Source organism: Fusarium vanettenii (genome assembly GCF_000151355.1).
Source record: "Fusarium vanettenii 77-13-4 chromosome 4 genomic scaffold NECHAsca_3_chr4_2_0, whole genome shotgun sequence".
Classification (NCBI taxonomy): Eukaryota; Fungi; Ascomycota; class Sordariomycetes; order Hypocreales; family Nectriaceae; genus Fusarium; species Fusarium vanettenii.
In genome coordinates this window covers 2,504,008-2,529,833 of record NW_003315879.1, presented here as the reverse complement: position 1 = coordinate 2,529,833, position 25,826 = coordinate 2,504,008, and the positions used below count along the sequence as shown (strand labels likewise).

General features: G+C 52.9%; 9 protein-coding genes across 9 annotated transcripts; 5 read left to right on the top strand and 4 right to left on the bottom strand.

The window, feature by feature from the left end:
* Positions 1–2,842: 2,842 nt before the first annotated feature.
* On the top strand, positions 2,843–4,012 carry NECHADRAFT_37544 (uncharacterized protein; the record flags this gene model as incomplete). Its single annotated transcript, XM_003052230.1, has 1 exon — positions 2,843–4,012. The coding sequence occupies one exon, from the start codon at positions 2,843–2,845 to the stop codon at positions 4,010–4,012; it is 1,170 nt and encodes a 389-aa protein (XP_003052276.1).
* A 1,190-nt stretch (positions 4,013–5,202) lies between these two features.
* On the top strand, positions 5,203–6,986 carry NECHADRAFT_38858 (uncharacterized protein; the record flags this gene model as incomplete). The annotated part of the gene is made up of 4 exons (XM_003052229.1): positions 5,203–5,478; positions 5,528–5,914; positions 6,018–6,228; positions 6,283–6,986. 4 exons carry the CDS (start codon positions 5,203–5,205, stop codon positions 6,984–6,986), a joined length of 1,578 nt encoding a protein of 525 aa, XP_003052275.1.
* A 310-nt stretch (positions 6,987–7,296) lies between these two features.
* NECHADRAFT_79286 (uncharacterized protein) lies at positions 7,297–8,145 on the top strand (the record flags this gene model as incomplete). The annotated part of the gene is made up of 1 exon (XM_003052228.1): positions 7,297–8,145. One exon carries the CDS (start codon positions 7,297–7,299, stop codon positions 8,143–8,145), a length of 849 nt encoding a protein of 282 aa, XP_003052274.1.
* Positions 8,146–8,249: 104 nt separating this feature from the next.
* Positions 8,250–9,380, bottom strand: NECHADRAFT_38810 (uncharacterized protein; the record flags this gene model as incomplete). The annotated part of the gene is made up of 1 exon (XM_003051777.1): positions 8,250–9,380. The coding sequence occupies one exon, from the start codon at positions 9,378–9,380 to the stop codon at positions 8,250–8,252; it is 1,131 nt and encodes a 376-aa protein (XP_003051823.1).
* A 551-nt stretch (positions 9,381–9,931) lies between these two features.
* NECHADRAFT_68571 (uncharacterized protein) lies at positions 9,932–11,159 on the top strand (the record flags this gene model as incomplete). Its single annotated transcript, XM_003052227.1, has 4 exons — positions 9,932–10,050; positions 10,099–10,701; positions 10,753–10,979; positions 11,027–11,159. The coding sequence occupies exons 1-4, from the start codon at positions 10,006–10,008 to the stop codon at positions 11,157–11,159; spliced, it is 1,008 nt and encodes a 335-aa protein (XP_003052273.1). The 5' UTR covers positions 9,932–10,005.
* Positions 11,160–14,669: 3,510 nt separating this feature from the next.
* Positions 14,670–15,446, top strand: NECHADRAFT_38495 (uncharacterized protein; the record flags this gene model as incomplete). Its single annotated transcript, XM_003052226.1, has 3 exons — positions 14,670–14,898; positions 14,947–15,297; positions 15,361–15,446. 3 exons carry the CDS (start codon positions 14,670–14,672, stop codon positions 15,444–15,446), a joined length of 666 nt encoding a protein of 221 aa, XP_003052272.1.
* A 188-nt stretch (positions 15,447–15,634) lies between these two features.
* Positions 15,635–17,001, bottom strand: NECHADRAFT_37972 (uncharacterized protein; the record flags this gene model as incomplete). Its single annotated transcript, XM_003051776.1, has 4 exons — positions 15,635–15,792; positions 15,845–16,683; positions 16,739–16,896; positions 16,960–17,001. The coding sequence occupies 4 exons, from the start codon at positions 16,999–17,001 to the stop codon at positions 15,635–15,637; spliced, it is 1,197 nt and encodes a 398-aa protein (XP_003051822.1).
* A 703-nt stretch (positions 17,002–17,704) lies between these two features.
* Positions 17,705–22,135, bottom strand: CHR2114 (chromatin remodeling complex SWI/SNF, component SWI2 and related ATPase; the record flags this gene model as incomplete). Its single annotated transcript, XM_003051775.1, has 3 exons — positions 17,705–17,908; positions 17,963–21,949; positions 22,043–22,135. 3 exons carry the CDS (start codon positions 22,133–22,135, stop codon positions 17,705–17,707), a joined length of 4,284 nt encoding a protein of 1,427 aa, XP_003051821.1.
* A 1,103-nt stretch (positions 22,136–23,238) lies between these two features.
* On the bottom strand, positions 23,239–24,990 carry NECHADRAFT_38567 (uncharacterized protein; the record flags this gene model as incomplete). The annotated part of the gene is made up of 1 exon (XM_003051774.1): positions 23,239–24,990. One exon carries the CDS (start codon positions 24,988–24,990, stop codon positions 23,239–23,241), a length of 1,752 nt encoding a protein of 583 aa, XP_003051820.1.
* Between the last annotated feature and the right edge of the window lie 836 nt (positions 24,991–25,826).

The window sequence follows — 25,826 nt, the reverse complement described above, 5'->3', positions numbered from 1 at the left end:
GCCAGGGCGCAGAGACAGGGCCGCCGTAAACACGACACGACAGTGCCTGGAACAAGCGAGAAAGAGGCGATAGAATTACAGGCCAGCATGAGACCCCTTTCATTAGGTGCGAAATGATCGGGCAGCCCGTCCAGAGAAGCCCGACCTCTTCTTTCGTCTCATCAAGGGAGACTTGATCAAAGCGTCTTTGGTGGATGTTTTCTTTTTTTTTTTTTTTTTACACTCCTTTGACAGATTTCGCTTCGATCTCGCCGCTAGTATTTTTTCTTTTCCCCCACGAGACATGCGCCGCATCAAGGTGAGCCCCACGGACGAGGATCTGAGGCCCACCGAGTTTGTGCTACAAACTGGCACCCAGACCAAGAAATAGATGGCACACTATAGGTAGGCAATGAGACCTTTGCCGGGCTATATAGATATTACGACTAGAATAAATAAATATAAATATAAATTATATAAATTATATTCTAAAGTCTATATGACTTCTTAGATTTATAACCATAAGCCTTTTATGCTGTGATTCGGTGGATTGAATACTTGCGATTGGAAGTGTGCCATTTTTCTTGGACCACTAGACTGGGTCTCACAGAAAGACTGAGAAAGAACATGACAAAGATCAAGGAAAAGAAAACACATCCACCCAGGATGGGCCATGTAACAAATTTTCACATCGCGGGTCATCGGGCTCCGCTTCAGGTTCAACCTTCCACCCTGATGGGACCAGATGCCAACGCTTGGGGCTCACCTTGATCCATTGACCTTGTTGAAAGGGTCGATTCCAGGGCAGAGACTGGATGCCCAATATTCATGACTGGACCAGGAGGAGAGAAAATTTTCATGCTTTTTTTTTTTTTTTTTTTTGCCCTTGAACTATCACAAACACGTTTCCAGGGCATTGTCTCGCTATCCACTAATAGTTCCCAGCTCGTCCAACTTATTCCTTGGCCCGGCCTGTTTCCAGGTGAAGGCCCAGGCCCCCCCGTGGATCTCAGGCACATTCCTATCCCCCATGCAAGGGCACATGGTGCGCCCAGCCAAGCTGAGCTGACTGACCGCTTCGGGGCTCGTGGCCGAACGGGCTGGGCTGGACGGCACAAGCCAAAGCCGAAAGCCCTTCTTGTTAAGACAAACTGTCTTTTGATTGAGAGCCCGGCACACGTGGACTGAGGAGAGTCTGGCGTCTGGTGGTCTGATGAGAAACAACTTGCCGTGTGTGCTTAAGCGAGAGCTTTCAACCACGAAAGCGAAACACTAAACCTTCCAACAGAGGAAGTCCATAGGAGTGAAAAGGTCTCGAACATGCAGAGACGACACCGGAGCTCTCGCGTTCGGGTGCCCTGAACTAACTGTAGATCCTTCGGGAGAGCTGGGGTTCTCGCCAGCTGATCTCTATCATGAGGTTGATAAAAGAACAGGGGGTGGAATGGCACCTCCGCAGGCCCTACAGCGCATAGCTAGGCCACCCCTCGTTATCGCAATCGCATACGGTACGGAGTACGCATACGCGTAGCACACAAAAGACCATGCAACAATCGCATGTGCTAGATTCGTCACCAACACGCACGCAAGCACGCCATATGGCGATGCCGTTCTTTTTGGTCGGGCGGTTAGCAACGTGCTTTTCAGGGGGGCTTTCGCCGTTGCGTGTCCCTGATGATATCACCTATATGTCTTGCTTGCGCAAGCTTTGGAGGCGAAAGACGAAACAATATCCACAATCGGCGAAATCGACACAAGGTCCCGATGCGGACCTGGATGGAGTTTTTTTTTTTTTTGGTCATTGGCGTGAGAGCACGGCGTCGTATCGGCCGGCCTTGATCGGTCACAGGACCTCGAAAAGATCCACTTTCTTCCGCTCTCCCTCCCGAACGCAGCCGGGCCGGATATCGGACAGCAAGCGGCACAAAAAGCGCCGTTGTGCAATCTCATTGGTCAACCGGGGCACTCGCGCGGGGCAGAATGAGAACAAGTCTGGGGAAGGGTGAGAAACGTGGTTGACCGAGGAGCGGACCCCCGACTCGCCGAGGTGCAGCATCAAAGAGAAGGCCGGTTTCGTCCTTTGACTGCGGTGCCGATAAAGGTGCCCGTTTTTGTCATTAATTCTGAGAGCTGGAGCCCATGCCGGGGTGTCTGCTGATCTGATCACCAAGCACACACCTAAGCGCTCCGACACTGGGGTAAGCTGCTGACCTGGGGGTCTCAGTCTTATCAGAGATTGCGGGTGTGCAAGGGGGGCCAATTAGCTAGATGACCCCGTCCGTTCGTCCTCGTTATCAGATCACGATGGGGAATGTTATCACTTGGCCAAATGCAGCAGAGTGCTGATGTTATCTTGAACTCTGAAAAGTCTTGATGCAAATTGCTTGGACGATTGCTTAGATGATTGCTTAGATACTTGTTGCTGACACCATATCATATTGATGGTGCAAGAGGTCTTTGTTGTCTCCGACTCTTCCGTTGTATCCGTAGGTGGTTGACACGACGTGGCCGGCCAAGAACAATTTGTGAGCAACAATGACTGTTCCGCTAAAGCCGCAAGCCAAAACTGACTAATTGTAGATCCCTCAAACGTTGTTGAAATCTCACCCCCTCCACCATGTCCCCTTCCCACGGCTTCTCGGTGTTTAGCAAGTGTGGAGGACGGCAGTTTTAAGTCCGAATTTTCCGTCAAGGCCGAACCCTTTGAAATTCGAGTCGCTTCCCGGGACGCACGGGCCACCCGATTTTCGATTTCTCGGTACGTCATTATGGAAGTTTTCGCAAATCTCCATGCCGAGAGGCCGTCTTTCGGGGTCAACTACCTTTAAACTGAAAAAAAACCACGCACATTCTTTTTCTAACGATGCGACATCTCCCGAGGCGAGCCCTAGCTCACGATGTCTTGTCGGGCCTCGTCTGCCGTAGCTGCCGGCAGCTGCAACGCCGACAATTCGCGACTTCGCCGTCTCCTCCCCCGCCGCCTGCCTCGGGACTCACGCCCTTGACTTCGAGGAGACTCATCTCTATTGCCGGGCCCGACGCTGCCAAGTTTCTACAGGGAATTGTGACTGCCAATGTCTCTGCTGCAGATGGAGAGCCAAGGAAGGATGGGTTCTACACTGCGTTTTTGACTGCGACGGGCAGGGTGCTCTACGATGTCTTTGTGTATCCCAACCACGGTGCCTCGGCTGAGGAGCCTGGGTTTCTGATCGAGGTTGATGCGGATCAGGCAAAGATGCTGGCGAAGCACATCAAGCGTTATAAGCTTAGGGCAAAGCTGGCAGTTCGTCTGCTGGGCGAGGATGAAGCGAGCGTGTGGCACGCCTGGGATGATTCAAAGGGCACCAATTGGGACTCCATCGTCAACCAGACAAAGCTGACCCTTCAGGATCCACGGGCACCTGGTCTGGGGTGCCGATTTGTGAGGCTGGATCAGAATACACCAGAGATCGATCTCGAGCGAAGTACGGAAGATGCGTACACGATTCGACGATATCTCCATGGCGTTCCGGAGGGCCAAGATGAGATTTCGAGGGAGCACGCACTCCCGCAGGAGACCAATATGGATGTCATGAACGGCATTGACTTCCGAAAGGGTTGCTATGTTGGTCAGGAGCTCACTATCCGAACCAAGCACCGCGGTGTCGTCCGCAAGCGCATTCTGCCGTGCGTAATCTACGAGAAGGAGCACGCGGCACCAACCGAGCTACAGTATCACGCCGAAGGAGCGGCACCGGCCCTCGAGAGTGCAACGGCAGACATGATCCCTCGGGACACGAGCATCGGGAGGTTTGAGAAGCGCGGGCGAAGTGCGGGCAAGTGGCTGAAGGGCGTGGGCAACGTCGGGCTCGGGCTGTGCAGACTCGAGATCATGACGGATGTGGTGCTTCCTGGAGAGACGGCTTCGGCGGCCTTCAACCCCGAAGATGAGTTTGTGCTCGAGTGGGGGGATGAGGGCAGTCGAACTGGCGTCAAGGTCAAGGCTTTTGTGCCGGACTGGCTGAGGAAGGGATTGGATGCTCAACAGCATTGAGACGAAAAGATCAGTAGCACTGAAGCCCGATGCTCAGAAACATTGAGGCAGGATGCTCAGTAGCACTGAACAAGATACTGTAAAACAAGTGTATCAATAGACGACACATACTAGACAGACGGAAGATACCCCAGCTCTGGTACTAGATGTTCTCATGATCGTCTCAATGAGGCTGTGACGTCTGCATCTCACTCAATGGCCAGTCCCTCATGCTGTACCTGGAAAAGCAACCTCATCGATCATGAGGCTCTTGAATCTACAGGGCCGCCAATAGTAAGCCGTGCCTGTCCAACCTCGGACAATCCGCAGTAAGAGGCATTGGGTGCACAAGAGGTCAGACGGGATGACTGCATCAGGGCTGAATGGCGAGAACCGCATTGGGTCAGTACAAACCCCTGGCGCCTCTATTTTGACGGTCAATTCGGTGAGGGAGAAGCAAGTTGTGAGACATGGCGCGCGCCGATCGTGCCGTCCCGTTCCCCATATCCTTAACCTTCCATACGAGGCGACACGGGGAACACTTACAGTATCAGCAATGGTATGCTTCTCACATAATTGTGGCTATGGCATCCTTCGTTTCGAGTAGTTGCTCCGAGGCTATGTGAGTCTCTTGTGATAAAGGCTTACCAACAGCAGCAAAGGAACCAGGCCGCAGCGGTCGGCGATCGACATCAGCTCGCGATTGAGAGACATGCAGCGCGATAGTTCCAAGACCTCAGCCACTAAGCAGACAGGATAGGAGATGCTGGCCAGGGGAGGATATTCAAGTGGCTCTAGCTTGGAGTGGATCGACCATTTGACAGGGAACCAGAGGAACTTTGATTCGCAAGTTCGTCAATGGGGTTTCCAGCTTCCGCAATTTGCAGTCTCCTCCTTTCAAGTTTACTGACTAAAAAGGAATTGGGTCGTCAGAATGGCCGCTTACCGTGCAGCATTGCCCGGCTTGGCAGTGCGAGGCCCTGCTCTTTTGGTGTAATCTCGCGAGCCTTCAGCCCTGGGGGTTTCTGAGACCAGGGGAAGCGACTCTTGGCTGTGCCGCTTATTTTGTCGATTCTGTAGCATTGAGAATGCTGCGTGTCAATGCTTGCTGTCGCGTCCCTATATAACTCTTGATGCCCTGCTTCTGCGACCCGTATTGATTCTTTCTTCAAGGTCTTGGCTGAAGTGAAGATTCTGCTAAACGCTTAACGATGGCTTCGAACGGTATCCCTGCGACGACCAAGCGGTTGATCGCCTGTTGCGATGGCACCTGGATGGACAGCGACAATGGCTACGAGGAGCCTGGGTTGTTGACGGGAGAGGGAACCCTCCAGGTGCCTTCCAACGTCACACGCATCTCTCGCTGCTTCAAGCGGAGGTGCAGCGACGGGAAGCTCCAGATCATCAACTATGAGTCTGGCGTCGGCACGGGCAGCAACATGCTTGACAGCATCACGGGAGGAGCGTTTGGCCTGGGTCTGTCAGAGGTGAGCATTGCGGTTTCAGGATGAAGCATATACTGACTCGACCTTGTAGCGCATGAGAGAGACGTACTCCTACCTATGCGCCAACTATACCGACGGGGATGAGATCATCCTGGTTGGTTACTCCCGAGGTGCTTTCACGGTGCGTTCGGTGGCCGGCATGGTTGGTGCTCTTGGTCTCCTGACCCGTGAAGGAGTCGAGCACTTTTACCCCATCTTCAAGGACATGCAGCACTGGATGGACGATGACTACGAGGATCCGTTCCCAAACATTCCCTTCCCCAACAAGCCCAAGGGAAAGGATGCTGCGACAGTGTATCGAGCCCAGCTGGAGAAGCTGGGTTACACTCGTGTGAGACATGACAACGGACAGGGTGATCTGATCAAGATCAAGGCCGTCTGTGTGTGGGATACCGTGGGCAGTCTTGGAATCCCACGTGTTGCCTGGCTGGACAAGCTCGGGATCCGCCCCGACAATGACGAATAAGTTTCCCCTTTCCGTTTCTTGGAACCTGCAAGCTGACCGTCTGAGCACATACAAGTGGCACGACACGAGCTTGTCGGATAAGATCGAGCATGCTTTCCAGGCACTGGCTCTGGATGAGACGCGCCCACCATTCAGCCCGGCTGTTTGGGAGAGACGCCCTGAGAACAGACTCACGACGGATCTCAGGCAGGTCTGGTTTCCTGGTAACCACGCCAACTGTGGCGGTGGATGGGAGGACCAAGGTATCGCCAACTGTACTCTCGCATGTAAGTTGCCTGTGACACCACCAGCATGCCTCGAACAACACTGATTTGTGCCAGGGATGATGGATCAACTGGCTTCAGTCGGTGTCGAGTTTGACTTGCCGTCATTGGAGCGTTGTTTCCAGCAAACTGCAGACTTCTACAAGGCATCCCACGCCAAAGCCCAAAAGACCAAGCAAAAGAAGAAGAAGGGTGTCCCAGACAAGTGGGCAATCAGCCCCATCTTTGACAACAACCACCCCTTCAGGCCCTGGGGACTGGGTTCCATTAACAAGCCCTCCAGCCTCCTGTACAAGCTCTCGGGCCAGACGGTCCGCACGCCGGGCCTGTACAGGCCGACAGACCCCAAGACCAAGCTCGACGAGGCTAGGTTTCTCCAGGACACCAACGAGCGCATCCACAGCACGGTGCGCATCCGTCTCGCGTGTCAGGGTCTCGGTTTGAATGACAAGACTGTATGGGATTGTCCATCACTGCTCAAGAGCTGGAAGGTGAAGCGCACACAGGAAAAGTACCAAGATCCTGTGCCATTCCACCCCGGCTGGGACCCAGAGGGTGAAGAGGACGACATGGGAGATCCCAATGGCTGGAGCAAAGGTCGATGGGTTTGGGAGTACGTCGGTAGCGAGGGTAACGCACCGACTGACAAGAGGCAGCGGATCATGGTTGAAGAGCCACTGGGACCATATGAGCGGCATCTACTGAGACTTTCAGCCGGTTCACCGAATGTATTCCATTTCTCGGATACAAAGGAGGACTGAAGGTGATGGTGTGGCGTATAAGTTGGCGTTTGGGTATAGGTTGCTTAGAGTTGAGTAGCTGCAAGTGTCTTGGGCTCGGATCTTCAATAATGAGTTAATATACCATTTGGATCTGATGATAATACAGTGGATTTTTCTGATTTCAAAGTATTTTGCATGGAGAAAAGCAATTGTTTGCTCTTAATCAATGTGAGGCACCTCTTGGCTGGTGGGTCACGTGCTTTCGCGATGCGATGGCGAACTTCAGTTTTAACGTCACTGCCTTTAACCTTTGTCCTTTCCAACCTTGCACAAACCCACGATCCACAAAATGTCCGACTCCAAGGCAGCGGACCTTTTGCAATACGCGCAGGAGTACGCTTCGAAAGATGTCGACATCTACGACCTTTTGGGCGTCGACGCCCTCACCCCAAAGGAAGACATCCACCGCGCGTGGCGAAAGCGATCGCTAAAGTACCACCCCGACAAGGCTGGCGACAATTTCGATGCCGAGAAGTGGCAGCTATTTGAGCGCGCCCGCGATGTACTCTCCGACCCTGCTGCCCGCGCGGCCTACGATGGCGCCATCAAGGCTGCGCTGCTGCGGAAGCAGGAGCGCGAGGCCATGGACAAGCAGCGCAAACACTTTGTCGACGACCTCGAGGCGCGCGAGAATGCCTGGAAGCGCCAGCGCGATGAAAAGGAGCAACGGGAAAAAGAAGAGATTGAGAAGGAGAGGGCACGACTTTTTGAGCAGCGGCGCATGCGCGAGGAGGAAGAGAAGCGACAAGCTGATGCCGCGCAAGAGATAGAGGATCTTGCTGAAGCGCGACGACGCCTCAAGGAAAAGAAGGAAAAGAAGAAGCAGGATGAGGCGAGAGAAAAGTTCCTGCGCAAATCACGAAAGGCGGCTGAGACTTCTGACGGGGCAAAGACTTCTGAGCCACTCAACGGCGTCATGAACGTGCCAGGAGACTTTTCGATGGACTTTGGAACAGAACGGAGACTCTACTGGGAACTCGTCTGCGACAAGCTGCGCGCCGTCCAAGCAGTCAGGAACCTACAAAAGGGAAACGTGACGACCGAGGAATACGAAGAAGCAGAGAAGGGTCTACTCGAAGCAAAGAGGAGGATACACCAAGCTGAAGTCAAGTTTGCTGAGCAGGCATCCGTTTCATGACTTGAAACTAAGACGAAAATGGGATACGGAGTTTGATCGGTAGCACTCTCAATACACCTGGGCGGCGTTTTGTGTGTTTAGGCTAATGCTGAGTTTTTCTAGAATCATGACTCTTGGTCGAGCCGCAAGATCTTGATGGCATTCATCCCCATGATGGCCTTGTAGTCTTCCGTGTCCTGCCCAACCGCCTGGGCAGCAGCCTCGGCATTCAAGCCGACGCTCTCCCACTCGCCCTGCTCATCGCTTTCCAGAGGTGGGAAGAAGGGATGGTCGGTGCCAAACATTAGTCTATCCGCTCCACTGGCTTGGATAGCGGCACTGAGTCCAACTTTTGAGTAGATGACGGCGTCAAGGTAGATTTGTTCCTTGAGGACCTGCCACACTGTTCGACGATCCTTGGTCACCTTGCCTTCGCGGACGAGCTGGCCGTCGTGCACGATGCAGCTCTCGATTCTTCCAGCGAGGAAGGGGAGGGTTCCACCACTGTGAGCGAGGATCATGCGTAGATCCGGGACCTTGTCAAAGATGCCTGCTAGGTACATTCTCGTCACGGCGATGGTGGTTTCCATAGGGAAGCCGAGAGCCAGAGGGAGAACGTGACCATACTCGGCGCTTTGAGGACCCCAGACGTCGTTTGGGAGACCGTAGTGCGGGTGAAGGAAGATGGTCAGATTGTTTTTGGCGAGTGCTTCAAAGACGGGCAGCAGAGCAGGATCGTCTAGTCCCTTGCCAAGTCCAGATGTACCCAGGATGACTCCACGGCAGTACTTGAGTTGTCTGAGATGCTCCATCGAGGCCAACACAGTCTCAAGCGGTGCCGACAAGGGAAGAGTGCCAAAGAAGAATAGCCTCCCCTGGTGCTGACCGCACATGCTCGAGAATTCCTCATTGACCGACTCTGCTATGGCACCCGCCTCATCGGGATGTAAAAAGTCTAACCACGGATTGGCGAGGGAGATGACAGAAATGTCAATCTTGTGAGTATCCATGAAATGGATCTTTTGCGCAAGAGATGCATAGTGAGACGTGAGAGGTCGCCCAGGAGGCTTTGCTTCGACATTGTTTGTGGCTTCCTCAAGCGCCTCTACCTCTGCCTCCAAGAGGATGAGTCTGGGGTCTGGCGCTTGGGGAAACTTGCGGACAAGGGGGATAGAAGAGCGGGATTCGAGGATGCGGATGTATGAGGGAGGGTACATGTGCGTGTGGATGTCCACCACGCGGATAGAGGACGACATGGTGTTGAATGAATAGGACAGACAGTGTATGGTCTGTGATGTATGATGTATGTCGAGCTTTATCTCTGAGGTGTCGGAGGAGGCCGAAGAAACGTTATCAGTACTTGTGTCTTATAATGCATCCCCCTCATCTGCAATGCACGAAAGACCCTCATGCGACGGCATATGCAACGGCATACTACGTAGTAGATATCGAATGAATCTAAAGCATCGAGTAGCACCGGCCCATCCTTCTAGGTAGGCAGGTGGTATTGTGATCCATACTGTACTCTCGACGTATCCGGCAAAAAGCCACCCCCGCATCTCCCCTCCAAGGTTATCATGACTCCTGGTCCTATCGCTGCTTATCAGTCGGCGGCACCCGAGGCTGTACCGCATGCGACACTTTCTCCCGTAGCGATCATTGGATGTTCTTGTTATGTGAGGCTTTGTCCCTCGTGGTCTGGCCCTTTGATGGCTGCTGGTTGGCGTTGAAAAGGGTGGCCTTGGGACTTCTGCACCCGGTGAAGATCAATCTGGTTCCTGTATTTTTGTTCCTTTTACCCAGTTCTAAACTGTTTGAGATCTACTCTTCAGTATCAAATCGTATTGCTCTATCTATCTGTAGCGATTGGCCTATCCCATCATGACTTCGGATGTCGCCGTGAGCAAGGAGGGACTCTCCATTCCCGTAGGTGTCACCACACACAGATCGTCACCATCTAGCTGACCCATCCAGCTCATCGACTTTTCCCTCTTTCTCAAAGGATCTCCTTCGGAGCGCAAAGATGCAGCCAAGGCTATTCTCAATGGCTTTCAGACTGCTGGCTTCATCTACCTCAAGAACCATCATGTGCCAGCTGAAAGCCTGCAGCGTGCTTATTCACTCTCCGCGAAATTCTTTGATCAGCCAACAGAGAAGAAGCTGAAAGTGAACTGGACGACACCGGAAGCCAACCGAGGATACTCTGCTCCTGGACGCGAAAAGGTCTCCCAGCTTAAAGACATTCGTGAGGTGGACAAGGTTCGCAACGCAGCCCCCGACCTTAAGGAGAGCTACGAGATTGGGCGTGAGGGCGAGCCTGGACACCCTAACCAGTGGCCTGAAGAAGATGGCGAGATTGTCGGTTTTCGCAGTGACATGCTCGAGTTCTATCACCAGTGCAAGGACCTCCACGTCGAGGTCATGAGAGCCATCGCCGTGGGCATGGGACTTGACGAGACATTCTTTGACGGGTTTACTGATGTTGGCGACAACACTCTACGACTTCTTCACTATCCTGCTGTGGAGTCTGAAGTTTTCAAGAATAACCCGCTAACTGTGCGAGCTGGCGAGCATAGTGTAAGTGTTGTGTTTACATGTCTGTTGGCTTGAGATTGCTGACACTTTCAGGACTACGGTTCCATCACTCTGCTTTTCCAGGACAACCGTGGTGGACTTCAAGTAAAGAGCCCAACAGGGCAGTTTGTCGACGCCACGCCCATCGAGGGCACCGTTGTCGTCAACGCTGGTGATCTCCTCTCACGCTGGAGCAACGACACTATTAAGAGCACCATCCACAGGGTTGTAGAGCCGCCTCGGAAGGAGTCTGACTCTTACCCACCACGGTACAGCATTGCGTAAGTATCCAAAGTTCAAGTCTGTGAATTAAGCTGATGGGACCTAGGTACTTTTGCAACCCCAACTTTGAGAGCTACATCGAGGCTCTTCCGGGCACTTTTGCGACTGAGCAGGGTAAGAAGTACGAGGGCATCAAGAGCGGTGACTATCTGGTACAGAGGTTGACTGCGACGTATTAAATGGACACTTGGGAAGGGGTTGCATTGGATGCCTTTCATGTGTTGTGTTGGTTCGATATGGATACCTAGGTAGGTAGCATAGCTAAATTGAGTACAAGAACATTTGACTATATGCGTTTCAACTTATCGCGGCACCAAGGAGCAGTCATTTAAGAGTATCGATACGCGACAACATGAAACCTCAAGCCTGAGTCGTCGCCTTTTTGCTAGTACATTCTGATGAGAAGAAGTGTCAAGACTTGTACATTCACTAGTTCCTAGCATGTTGCCATAGAGAAGGAACAGAAGCCGCAGTTCATGTAACCATCATACTCAGAGACAGGTAACTAAAGCATTGAAGAGACTAACTGACAAAGGAGAATAACGTAGACATCTTCTGGATAGATGCTACGGAAGCAAGATGGTCAAAAACAGAGAACTCCGTGCTGTGACAGATGGCTGTCGTAAAGAACCCCAAGTCCCATGCCCCTCTCACATCCTCTTTTTTTTTTCCTCCTCTTTTTTGTTTCTTTTTCAAGGGGCCCAGGGCGGCTGCGCGGTTGAGTTTGGTTCAAGATATGGAGATCACAGAGGGACGGTCTTGACACAACCTTTGACCTCTGTCTCTCCATCCGGACCAAAGCCAGACATGACGAGAACGGCGAGAGCTGGTCCGGGGAGCAAGCGGAAGAGCATCTCCCGAGGAGTCAAGCTTGTTGCAAAGCCAATCGCCAACCCCAACGCGATACCGCACACGAGAAACACATCGACGTATTTCTTCTGGTGTTGAAGATCGTACAGTATCCCGGTCGAGACGCAGTACAGAGATATGGCGACAAGCGTTGCGATCGTGTTTGATCTTTCGGCCGAGAAGCACTTGAGGCTACCATTTCCCTTTGATCCAGTTAGCGAGAGGCTCATGTACATGAAGGATACGGGCCTCCGCTTACCCATTTACCCAACATCCAACTGTACTCTCCTCCCTGAGAACAGCTGTCCGCGTAGTATAATGCTGCAGCAGACGCTGCCGCTGCCACGGCCGTTGCTCCAACTATCCAGCGCAGACGGCGACGGCTGGCAGAGCTCGATGTTTGCAAAGGTGGCATCGATGACAGTTGCAGCACGTCCACATGTGTATAGCTGTGTTGCTCATGATACATCCGACGTAAACTGCGCGATGGCTAGGTCAGACACTTTTGAGATTCAGCGCCGCAAATGATGGAGGATATTGTACAAGGCTCTCTTTTCGGGGTAGAATGTGGTTCTTACGTCTTGGTCAATCAAGCCAAGGCGATCTGAGAGTATGGGTGTATCAGAGGAGTCGATATGGTCGAAAGTCGTTGAGGTAAGGAAAAGGATCAAGTGTTTCGAAATGCAAGTGACAGATGGAAAGATCTCGTTGACCAGTGGTTGAGAGTAGCCCCCGAACAGTGATGCGCGCCCCAAGGCAACCAGGAGCTGCAAGGCAACCGGTTTGATGCAAGATAATGAAGCGTAAGCCATCTGAAAAAACACACACTCTGGCCGGGCGTATCTCCCCCAAAGAGGCAGCCTTGGCACTGCCTCATGGTTCGCCAGGAGGACCGCAAACTTGCAAAGTTCCTTTCGTACTACCTATTTGTGAGGACGTGTCATTGCCCTCACAACCTCAACCTTTCGGTGAAAGCGGACATCTCGACGAGCTTCACGGAAGCTATTGCAGGAAGTGGGTAAATGTTTGCAAACCTGAAAGGGGATCGTTCTAACTTGATAGTTCTCCCTTCATCGCTAGTTCACCATCTACCGATCTCAACCTCTGCGAGATGTCAACGCCCCGCGATGACCTCGAGTCAAAGCCACTCGATGACCTCGGACCAGCACGTCCCAATGATAGGGAACCAGGGGATATCACTGCTATCCTAGCTGAGATGGTGCACAATGTCTACTACGTGAGCAACAATTCCCGTGTGATACTGAAGGTTACAAGACCGTTGACATTTCTCCCAACTAGATCAAACACGATCATGTGGGAGATGCGGTGCAAACTGTACGCTCCAAGTACGACCTAAACAACGGCGAAACGTGTCGAGTCTTGTCCCCCCCGGCACTCAACGACTTTTGGCGGTTGAAGAACCTCCCTCGGAAAAGTGTCGGCGGAGCACTCGTTTCCTTTGGTTTGATTCCAGCTGTTCACTCAGCCTGGACTTTGTCAAGAGGGTTCCGACTCGCTTCAGGGATGACATCGACCATAACGGCCATGGCCGTTGTGCCCCTACGGACGGCGAACCATATTCCCCAGGCGGCATGGGTTACGTTAGTGGATACTTTGATCCATAGTTCATGAAGCATCTGGCTAATTCGCAGCATCTAACATCACAGTACATATGTTGCCTGGGCGCTTTGCTTTTCCATCTATGTCTGGCTGCAACTCATCAACATCCCCCATCGACTCCGAGATAAGCGGACCATGTCAGTGCAAAACTATGAATCAATGGGAACCAAACTGACCGATGTAAAGCTATATTTTCACGGTAGCCATGGCCTCTCTTCACTTTACCATTGGCCTTTCCCAAGGCGCCGAGTCCATCATGGAGGGTGCTGCCTTATTCGCGCCCATTGTCTCGACCGCCAGCGCCTACCTCATGTCACTGCTCATCACAATCAACTGGAGAGAGGCAGGGTTTGTGGTCTATGAGCTGGCGTAGTTGGCATGGCCGAGGATGGAGAATTCGTCGGGTTCCAAAGCAACCCACAGATGCGGTTTTCTCCCCTTGGTCCACGACTCGCTTTCTTGATTCTCAGCATAGCATGGATACATGTTTGCATATGTTACTTCGACGGCCGGCTTAGTCCCCTGTTTTTTTTTTTTTTTTTTCGTCTTTTTTTTCTCTCTTCTTATTATGGTTCGGTGTTGTTTGTCGTTTTACTCTATTTGATGTTATTCTGCACGGTAAGGCTCGATAGCCAGGAGGTTTATAACAGCCCGCACATGACCCGTGTCGAGGCCGGGAGTGATTGTGGAGGCAGTTGTCGCGACGGATACGGGTAAATGGGAAAGGTGGGCAATTGAAACCTAGATAAAAGTCAGGATCCTAGAAGGACAGTAGGATGGGAGGGATGGGAGGGATAGGAGGGATGGGATATGGATTACTGAGCTGGGGAGCTTCCAACTGAGGAAGGCTCTTACAAACATACCTGAGGTCGAAAGTCCAACTGAGTACCTTGCCAAGGAAAAAATGCTTTCCATTTTATAACTAGCCTAAACCATTGAGAGTGACCTGCTTAGATCTTCTTGCAAGCTGATGGGATGGATAAGTGGTTACTCCTGTAAGAGAATATCTGCTGAATTATAGCAGCATCTTTGAGGTCGACCGAGGTTCCATCAGACCCACCTTTCTCCAGAGCTCTACACACTAGTCCCAAACAGGCAACTTTGACATTGAATTGAAGGTGGCATTCTCAACAATCATCCCCAGCACCTCCAGACAATCCATCCTCGACCTCTTCATACACCAACTTCCGTTCTTCCACCCCAATCGAAACACTCCCAAGATGGCAGCCGACGCCCCCGCCGCGAGGCCCAAGAAGCAGGCCTCGTTCCTCAACAAGGCCTACCTCGTCCTCTACAACTTCATCTCGACCGTGCTGTGGGCGACGGTCCTGGGCCGCACCGTCTCACTGTTTATCCTCTATGGACCCGAGTTTGTGTATCCCTATGCTGGCGAGTTTACAAAGTGGACGCAGACGCTGGCTGGCATGGAGGTTCTACACTCTCTGCTCGGTAATTCCCTTTTCCCTATACCTCGAAAGCTCTACTAATATCTTCTAGGCGTCGTTCGCGCTCCCCTCGTCACGACCCTCATGCAGGTCTCGTCGCGCTTCCTCCTCGTCTGGTGCATCGTCGACGTCTTCCCCTACCTCGCCCAATCGCCCTTTTACTCGTCCATGTTGTTCGCCTGGTCCGTCACCGAGATCATCCGGTACTCCTTCTTCGCCCTCACTCTGTCGGGTTTCCAGCCCAGGGCCCTGACCTGGCTGCGCTACAACACATTTTTTGTGCTCTACCCAATTGGCATCTTTAGCGAGTGCACCCTCATCTGGCTGGCTACCGAGCCTGCCGCCGAGCTGGGCGATTTGTACAAGTGGGCTCTTTACGCTATCCTGGGCATCTATGTTCCTGGTGAGTGGATTCAGATATTATTGCTGATGAGAAAGTTGGGAAATTGGTACTGACTGCGAATAGGATCTTACATTCTGTACACTCACATGATGACACAGAGACGCAAGGTTATGCGCAGCCTCAAGGCCGAGAGCGGAAAGGCCCAGTAAAGGATAAAACAGACAGGTAAAAAAGGAGGTGGATAAAAAGGAGCGATTTCGTGTCTGGGATAGAAACGTCACATGCATTAGAAGCTATGTGCAATTGTATAACAAGGATATCGACAAAGCCCAAGGTAATAAAGTCTGGAAAATAGAACCCAATCTAACTAGAAAACGAACGCTCTTGAGCGGTTTGTTCAAATCAAGGGAGCCTCCTCGATAGGTGCATCCTCAATCATTGGCTTCTCCTCAGCACTTGTCTCGTACCATCCATTCTGAAGCCACTCCGCGATCAAGTCTGTAGCATCTTGCGCTAGCTTGTCATACCCTGGGTTCTCCCTGGGAGTAAACATGTCTGATAATCGTTAGTCCATCAGTGAGTCCGGATCGCATTATGGATAACTCACGCATATGTGCCCCCGTCTCGTCCGTCGCCTTGTCATTGATGGCTTCTTTCCATGTCCCTCCTGGCTGCTTCTTGGGAAGATTGCAAAACGTCCGATCTGGACCAAGCACCGTGCCAACTACGTTGGTCTGCTTGGGCGGGGCTGCCTTTCCAAGCCTGGTGTAAAGGTTGGCAAAGCCCACGTCCAGCTCTTCTCGAAGCTGCAGGAGAAACGCTACTCTCTTACGCAGCTCCTCTCCTCGGGCGAGACATCCGACAAACTCGAGATGTGACGTCGCCCACGAGAAACCTTCACCCAGATGATCGCGGTTCATCCAGGCTGCTGCACCTCCAGCAGCTACTGCTCCCGCAGCACCCGCATACATGGCCATCTTGCCCCATTTCCCCCATCCACCGCCCGATGCTGCCGGGGGAGCCGGAAGAGCGCCGGCCGTCTTTGGAGGTGCTGGGGATGTAGACGGCGAGCCAGCCTGCTTGGCTCCCCAGAGCGATGCGCCGAGGCCGCTGAGCTGTGAGATGGCGCTGGCAGCCTGCGCCGCACTCGAATACTGGGCCTCGGCGCCATGAGCCACGACTCCCGGGGAGATGCCAAGGTAGGGAGTATCAAAGGCCAGAACGCCCTGGATGTAGGGAAACATGAGGGCATTGAACGTGGGCGTCTCTGACTTTTCGATACCGTCCTCTGTGTAGATGGGTTTCTCAGAGGCCAGGCTGATGAGCATCTCAGCAGCGACGATGCCACCCATAGAATGTCCGATGAGAATGGTGCGCACAGATGGCTCTATAGTCGGCGATGGTGTACCAGCCGCGACCTCCATGTCGATGACCTTGTTCTGCAGCCTAGATAATCTTTATCAGTATCTGTGATTTACATCCCTAGATGGTCAACACTCACCAGTCGCGGAAGCGACTCACGCACTGCCCTAGATCCCCACGAGTCTCATACTTGGGATACACGACAGCCTCAACATTAATCTTGGGAAGAGCCTCCGCGACGAGATCGCGCAGATCCTTTGTGAACTGGTAGTCGACACCAAACGTGTCCTCGCCGCCCTAGAATGATAAGACAAGTCAGCTGCTGACATTGCGGGGGAGGGGCAGAGCACTACCACCAACCTTGAAGCCGTGGATGAAACAGAGGAGAAGAGTCTTTTTCATCTTGTCAACGACCCATCCATCTACTTTTGGATTGGGGTGATGCTGATTGTCTATTGTCTATTGGTTGATAGGTGCAAATTATGTGTAGATGCCACGGTTCGTGTGGCGAATGATGTATAAAGTAGAGAGATTCAACGGTTGAGCTGCCTGACAGGAATCCACAAGACCAGAGACGGACACACAGACACCTGACCTAGAAACGCCATCCATACAGTACAGCCACATGCAGCAACAAGTCTCAGTAAATCATCACGGTTAAGCAAGGCCAACTTGGTTGTCTCAACTTCTATTACAATACAACTAGCTACTTTATCTCTGCAGAAAAGACCAACTTGGCCAGCCCCTTGCGAGCTTGACACCATCTCCAAGACCTCCTCTTTGGCCCTGCCCGCCGAGGAAATCGACCTTGGACGATGACTATCTTTCTTATTTGGTATTTGATTTCCTTCCTCCCCTTCCTTTCGCTTCATCCTTGCTTGGCTTTCATCCTTTCCTGGAATAATGTTTATGTCACCCATCCTGCCCAACGCCGTTGCATATATCATCAAACAGTCAGTCACTCCCCTCGCGATCCCTGCCCAAGCGCCATCTATGGTCGCTCTTAAGAACCAATGCGATCAAATGATTTAGACGCCCTTGTTGTACATTTTCCACATCAATTTCTCCATCCTCTGGCGGTGTGGGTGTCGATGCAGCACGTCTTTCATTCCTCATCGCTCTGGGCCGCAGTGCTACCACCGTTCGGTTCCCTGGAGCTGCTCGAAATTAACTTGATCCGCGTTCCGCTGGGCTGTGGTGTGCCGCCGCTTCCTGAGGGGGCCACTGAGCTCTCGTTGCCTCCCTCTTCAAGCTCTTGAAGCTCGGCATGCGCTGCCATTACTTCTTGATACTTGGTGTTGAAGAATTCCTAAAACAGGTCAGATGCGTTCACAATCAATCCTCTCATAGTACAATCACTCACCTCCATGATCTTAGCATCCTGGTACAGGATACTTCCATCCTCATTGTATGTTTGACAGTTGCGGATCATCAGCTCAATGTCCTTTCGCATCGCGCTCAGGCACGTGTATTCCTCCTTCTTAATCCGTGTCTGGATCTGGTTCATGCAGATAGGGTTCTGGATGATGACGTAGTAGTCGGCGTAGTCGCGCTTCGGGGGCAGCTTGACAAAGGGCCCGATGATGAGGCGCTTTCCAGGATCCGACTCGTCATCCTCTGGTGGTTCAATGTCATCCACTTCCAGAGTCATCAGAGCCTCATACAGGGTTCGAAGACTCTTCTGCAGCACCTCGCGTTGATGAGGAGGAATACGTGACTCGAGGCTGACCTTGCTGGGGCGACCTTGTGGTCCGCGTCGCTTCTTAGCCGGTGGCTCCTCTCCGTCCTCAGCCTTGCGCTTCTCGTTTTTGCTGCCAGGCTTGCGTCCTCGCTTCTTTGGAGTCTCGATTTCTTCCGTGCTGGCACGACTGGCTGCAGGTGACCCGCCCATCGAGTTGCCTATGGCTTGCCTCTTTACCTTGTTGACTTCTCGCTTGTCCTTGCGAGCCTGTTTACGGGCCGCCGCCGCCTCGGGAGAGTCCTCGTCGTCATCCACTGCCATGAGCCACTGCTCTTCCGTGAGACCATCATCATATTTAACCTTGGTGCGCTCACGAGCTCCACGGCCAAGGACAACCTCTTCTGTCTCCTCCGAGATGGGGTTGCTTTCGTTGAGGTAGATGTCGGGCAACTCCTCCTCGCCCATGAGTCGAGGTTTGCCACCTGGCTTGCCATAAGGCGAGATCTTCTGTCTCTCCTCATCCATCTTCTGGAAAAGGACCATCTCAGCGTCGCTGCGAGCCAGCATCATGTTGAGCTCCTCGTCTTCCATCTCATCTTGTTCGCCAGACTCGGCCATATCGGCAGTTTCCAGAAGTGTTCGAAGCATTGCATCACGATCTGTTTCCGACGACTTGTTATCGAAGCGACCGGCCTGGATGACCTTGCCATCCATATCCAACTTGAATCGCGCTCGCTCCAGAATCTTCTCTTCCACCGAGTTTGAGCTGATGAGTCGGAGAATTCGGACTTCGTTCTTCTGGCCAATACGATGCGCACGATCCTGAGCCTGCAAATCCTGATGGGGGTTCCAATCGGAGTCGTAGATGATGACGGTATCGGCGGTTTGCAAGTTGAGACCGAGACCACCAGCACGGGTCGAAAGCAAGAACATGAAGTACTTGGAGTCGGGTGCATTGAACTCTCGGAGCAAGTCAGAACGCTCGTCCGACTTTGTTGTGCCGTCCAGTCGAAGATACTCGACTCGCTTGTAACGCAGGTAGTCTTCCATGATGTCCATGATGGCAGTCATCTGAAAGAACATGAGGACTCGATGTCCGCTTGCCTGATACTTGGGCAGAATTCGGTCAAGCAATTCGAACTTGCCCGCAGTTCGCCACAGCAGATCGTTACTGATACTCAAAGGGTTCATGACGTTCTCGACAACATCAAACACAAACGGATGGTTGCAAAGCTTTCGAAGCTGCATAATCATGTTGCTCAGACCACGAGCACCAGTCTTGCCGCCCTTGCCATCGCTGACAACGAGCTTGTTGTGTGTGACCATCTGCTTGTACAGCTTGGACTGAAGAGCAGAGAACTTGCACTTGATGACCTTTTCCGTCTTGTCCGGAAGATCCTTCTCGACATCCTTCTTCAAACGACGGAGCAAGAAGGGACGCAGGACCTTGTGCAGACGACGAATGACGAGAATTTGCTCTTCTTCCGTAAGCTCCATCTTATCTTGGCCGCCGGTATTGGCGAAGGGGGTATTGAACCAATCGTCGAAGGTCTTTGCAGATTTGAAGATGTTGGGCAGAACAAAGTTGAGCATAGCCCACAGCTCAGCCAGGTTGTTTTGCAGCGGGGTACCAGTGAGAATGAGTCGGAAGCGAGTGTGGTAGTATTGTTGGATGGTGGCGCTCAACTTGGAGTTGGAGTTCTTCATTCGGTGACCTTCGTCGATGATCATGTGAAACCACTTGATCTTGCTGAGAACGGGTCGATCCTTGATGACGTACTCGTAGGTTGTTAGGAGGACCTGGAACTTGCCTTGGCGGATCTTATCCTGCTGCTGTTTACGAGCGTTGGGGGGGCCCTTGTAGACAATGCGGCTCACAGAAGGCGCCCATCGCTCAAACTCCAGGTTCCAGTTGGTGAGAGTACTGAGAGGAACGATTACCAGGTAGGGTCCGGCCTGTTGCTTTCGCTCGATGAGGTAGGTGATCAGACTGATGGTCTGAATCGTCTTTCCGAGACCCATCTCATCAGCAAGGATACCGTTGAGGTTGTTGTTGTAAAGGGAAATCATCCACTGAAGACCCTTGACCTGGTACTCCTTGAGCTTTCCACCAACGAGCATGTTGGCCTGCTCAGTAACCTCCTCCCGAACACGATGTGCCACAGCATAGTAGTCGATCTTCTTGTTGCTCTCTCCTTCCTCGTCCAAGTCGCTCTCCTCCTCGATGACCGGCTCGTTCTCGTCACCGTAACGCTCAGCAGCCTGGCGTTGTTGGGCCTTAACCGACGACGCCAGCTGGTTGAGGAAGCCATCGGTCTGCCTGAGCAAGTGAGTAATGCGAGTATCCTTGGCTTGGTCAAGCAGCTTGAGGTACGCCTCTTCATCATCAGCCTTGAGGGCCTGTAGACGTTGCTTCGCGTTCCTCTCAATGCGCTTCTGCTCTTCCTTTTCAATGTTGAAGTGCTGTTGATACATGAGGCGTGCCAGCTTGTGCGACTTGGTGCGCTGGGAGGCAGCGGACTCTGTGACTTCTTGTTGGTGGCTGAAGATGGCACGGAGGAAGTCGCTGTGCTTCTTCTTCTCCCGGTTCTCGCGGGCGTCACGTTGCTGCTTCTCGAGCTTCTCGGTGATGCGAGCCTCACGGACATTCTGCTTCTTCATGCGACGGTAGTTGGACCTGTTGGTAGTCATGGCAAGGTTGTCATAATGCATCATCTGACGACCAATCTTGTCCCGGAGTGCCCGTTGCTTAGCATACAGCGCAATGCTCTTCATCTCGATAATTGCCTTGCGCTTGAGAGTATCATCGGCTTCCAGGTTCTCTTTGGAAGAATCCCAATGAGCCAGGTCACCAGGCAGGTTCTTCAGCTCGGCATATCGTTGTCTCATCCTATTTGAGACGACAACTTCCCGTTCATATCTGAGGTGGTCGAAGTCAATCCCGGTGGGGAAGACGCCCGGAATAAACCATCGGTTCTTGCGTTGCGAATGATCAAAGTATTTGATAGAGGAGCGGATCATGCTAGTGCCGTAGGGAGATTTGACCGTCTTAAAGGTGTGCGCCTTGGGAGCCTGCGAGCTCTCGTCTTGTGTGTCGGGCTCAGGGCCATCTTGCGAGGCCTTGCCGGCATCAGGTCCAGGCTGGCTAGGCTTGGCGGGCTGTGTTCCCTGAGGAGCGTCGGCAACGGCAGCTTGTCTGCGTTGACGCTGGTTGAAAATGGCTTGTTGCAGCTGTGCAGAAACACCGGCGTTCTTTCCGAGGAGCTTGAACGCGTGGATCTGCTGCCTCAGGAGACCGAGCTGCTGCTGAGTGAAGTGGTTCGGAGTCGACGCAGTTGATGGAGAGGTACCTGCGGAGGCTGGCGTCGAGGTATTCTGAGTCGGCAAGGCCGATGCGCTGAGGGCGTTGGAAGGAGGTTGCGTGGCTTGGGGAGTGGCCTGTTGAGGGCGGACAGGTTGGACACCATTGGTAGATACACCATTGGTCGCGTTTTGCATTTGCTGTTGTTGTTGCTGCTGTTGTAATTGGAGCTGCTGTTGCTGCTGCAAATACTGTTGCTGGCTGCGGCGCATGTGCTGCTGTTGTTGAAAGTTAATCAAGAACTGCGATGCCTTGATGAATTCAGGGTCACTCTGGGAGACGCCCTGGTCTTTCATCTGCTTCAGTTTCTGTCAAAGACGCGTCAGTATAGGCAGTAATAAATCAAGATTCCGCGCCAGCATTAATTGACATCTAAAGGGCGCGTCACTAGAATCTCATACCCTGAAAACCTCTTCGGCCTGCTGCTTGGTCATGCCTGCGGGCATAGGCGCGCCGGGGTGCTGGACCGCCGGAGGAGCTTGCACCGACGCCATGGTGGTGAAGTGATCGGGGGACGCGATGCCCTTGGACAGTATAAAGAGTAAATATCTCGATGTAGTGACGGCTACCTATGTTGCATGTCGTGCGAGGTATTCGCGGCCGGTGGTCGTCGCGCAAGCCGCCTAGCGTATCGGGGGTTGTCGCGAAAAGGAAAAAACGTCTTGTTCAAGAAAGTAGGAGCGAAAACGAGCGCGTCGAGGTCGGAACGGAAAGGCAATGGGTGGGAAAAAAGTTGTCAGGATGGTCGAGGTGAGAGCGACACGTCGTGGAGGGCGCGTGGGACAGCCTTGGCGTGGACCGCGGCCTCAGAGTAAGTAGGAGCGCGGCGAGAGTCACGAGAAAGGACACTCGAGGCTTCAAGAAAGGTCGAGGACTGAAAGGAAAAGTGTGTGATGTGGCGACGGGGCGCGTTTGGGGCCGGTGCCGGGGATCGGGGGGGCGTGCAAATCGCGTGCAACACGGATTTGGCGACTTCTCGAGATGGGAGCCGATGGTTTGAGAGGGCCCTGGCGATTTTTTGGATGCGCGCACTCGCCGGTTGATGATGGGGGAGTAGTGAAGACACAGCTGGACAAGATGCGGCGTGATGGTTGGTGCGGTATTGAGACGGCTGGGCACAGTATTTTTCAGCACGGCCCCCTGCAAGAGGGGACCGCAAGCATGCAGGCTCCAATGGGGCCTGAGGCACCCAGTATTTATGTATTAGATAAGCAATAGAATGCTTCTGGTTGGCTAGTTGGTTGACTATCATTACAAGCACGTGACATCCCCAAGCACCCTCGCGCTGCTGTCAGGGTATTCTCCATGGTTGATGTTCTGAAGCACAAAGGATATGGAGGTGTCCGTTTGGAAGCGAGATCGTCGCTCCCATTCTCACAAACACTGTGGCTTCGAGCTCCACAAACGGGCGAGTGGAAAACCAATCCTGCCTGGCCTTGGTTGCAGATTCCTAGAGTGGCTGCGCCCCGGTGCTGTTACGGAATGGCTCAAAGGCATGTTACACGGAGCCTAGAAAAGAAACTTCTTTGGTCTGGACTGTCCGTTTGCTGGACTCTTGTCCCGACGGCAAGGAATTGGACAGGATGCATCAGCGCCCTCACCTCTTGAGCCTCTTCTTGTCAGGGCCCGCTTCCTCCTCGTCGCTCAACTCGGCGTACTGAGTCTCAGGCTGCGTCTTACTCCAGGCCTTGGTGAACATGGGATCACTCTTGGCCTTGTCAGCGTACTTTAGCAAAGCTTCTCGTGGATCCTCGTGCAGCATGCGCGCAAGTGGGATATTCTCCGCGACATGCTTCTCGTCCGGCTGGTTCTTCTGGAAAGGCGTCTGCTGGGGAATATGCGGTCGTCGTGGATCCTTCGATCGGCCTGATGCGGTAACTCCAGATTTCCTCGATCCTCCCATAGCACCCGGTGTCACAATAGAATCGCCGGATATGCCAAGGGACTGGTCCATCGTCAATTCAGGGTTGTCATCGATATGGCGCTTCTTCGGGGCTCGCGACATGACATCTACTGCTCCTCGGGTCGACATCTGGGGGTTGTACAAGACGTGTGTCTCGGCATTAGCTGAGCCTGTGATGATTTGGTTAATCTTGGGATGCCAATCCACTGTAATGAGGGGCGATCCAGGCGTTATGGGAGTGACATGTTCCGCACGCAGATTGCCAGGGTTCAGAATATGGAGGTGTCCTGTAACTGAGCCTGTAATAATGCTAGTCGAGTTCGGCGCGTATTTGATGTTGCTCGTCGGGTAGTGATCCGAAGTCGAGGGGTGCGAAACCGTGACGAGAGGTTTGGTGAATTTGCGAGTATCCCAGAGCTTGATCAAGTCGTCGCCACCTCGCGTAACCACCATGCGACCATCTGAAGAAATATCGATGCCGCTGGTCCATGTCTGAGGCTTGTGGGCGTCGCGAACCTCTCCTGCCGGTCGCGAGAAAGGACTGTTGCCGCTGTACATGACGAGTGAGCCATCGAGAGCTGCCGCGACGAGAATGTTGTTGCCTCCTTGTGCTGGAGTTCCCCATGCGACCGCGGTCATCTTGGTACGGCCAGCAGAACCTGCGGCCTTGGACTTGAAAACAACGACATCCCTCTGTTTGCGTTTGTTGTTGATGTCCCAGATTCTGAGTGTGCTATCCGTACCAGCAGTGACGCAAAGGTTCTTGTCAGTGGGATGCCACGTCCCTGTTGAAATCTCGGAAATGTGACCCTTGGTATTGTTCATGTCACGAAGGTACATATCTCCCTTGACAAACTCCGTGATAATGTCGCCGTCTCGAGACATGATCTTGGCCTGTGGGTGCGCGGAAACGCAGAGGAAAATACCTCCAGCGAGAGGGTTGAACTCGATGTGGTGGATTGGGTGGGATTCGGAGCTCGCTGCTGACGCCTTCGTCTCGTAGGGATCAATGGTTCGAAATGCTCGCAATGTGGTCGGGGTCATGGAAGCAAAATCGTGGAGCTTGATAAAGCAATCTATCGAAGCGGTCGCTAAACGTCCTCCCGCGGGATCCAGAGAAACAGTGGTTACGGCGCGGTCGTGGGTCTTGAGTACGAGTTCGTGAGATACGGGAAATTCATCTTCGTCGTCAGAATCGTCCGAGTCATCGCTGTCGTCGTCCTCGTCGCTCGAATCCTGCTTTTTCTTTGGTTCCTGGCTCTTCTTGACCTGTCCACTGCTGGCCTCGGGCGCGCTGATGGGCACCGTTCTTCGACTCCGGTCGATCTGGGCTGCGATATCGGCTTCCTTCGACTTCTTGCCAAATGACGTGGGCAGGAAAGCCCTCATGGGATCGTCCTCGGCCAGATCAGGCACCTCGACCTCGAAATCATCGTCGGAACTCATGGCGGGCAGCTCGATTGCCAGACGCCAAAGAGGTGAGGGAAAAGAGGAGGAGGTTACGTGGGGGGCGAGGGAGGGTGGGCGAGATTTAACAAGTGGCAGGCAGGCGGGTGGTGGCCTTGTCAAGCGGCTTTGCCAGGCGACGCTGCAGTGGTTGGGTTGGGCTTTGCTTTGCTTTGCATTGGGAAAATGTCTTTCGTCCACCGCCCCGATTATTTTAGGCGTTTGCGGGGGTGAGATGGTAGGGATGGTTTATCATCTCATCAACTGCCGATTCTGAATCACACGCTCGAAAACTCTGCGAGACCACTGGTTTCCATGTCACGGCTTTCTTTTGGTCTATGTAATCTGTTGGTTCACTATCCTGGACGCCGTACCCTTGATACGAGTCCTGAAACTCAAGTCTGGCCTCCTTTTGATCTCTGGTGATGTTTGCAATCCTGAGTTGTTCACCAGACCGCCAGGTGGAGTCCCTTCTCTTGGTCCGGTTTCCATTGACATGCCACGACGCCACGTAGATGGTGTCACTCTGAGGATTCTTCCGGCTAGACCTAGAGCACACCGTAATTTACATGGCTAAGTGTGTACGCTAAGCTGGGGGTTGGGTTTCTCAAGCTTCGTGACTTCCTTTGCCCACGAGTTCAGCTTGATCGGCGATATGGGGCACTTTTTCTCATTTTTATTTATGCCTCAAGTTTCTCAACGACTGCTGCTAAGAACATTTGAGGGACATAAGTTAGGTTTCAGATTCCTGGTTGGGTAGCGGCGGAGAGTGGAAGTTGGTCATTCACCAGGTTCAGAATACGGCAACCTGCGTGAATCACCCCCAGCCACACAAG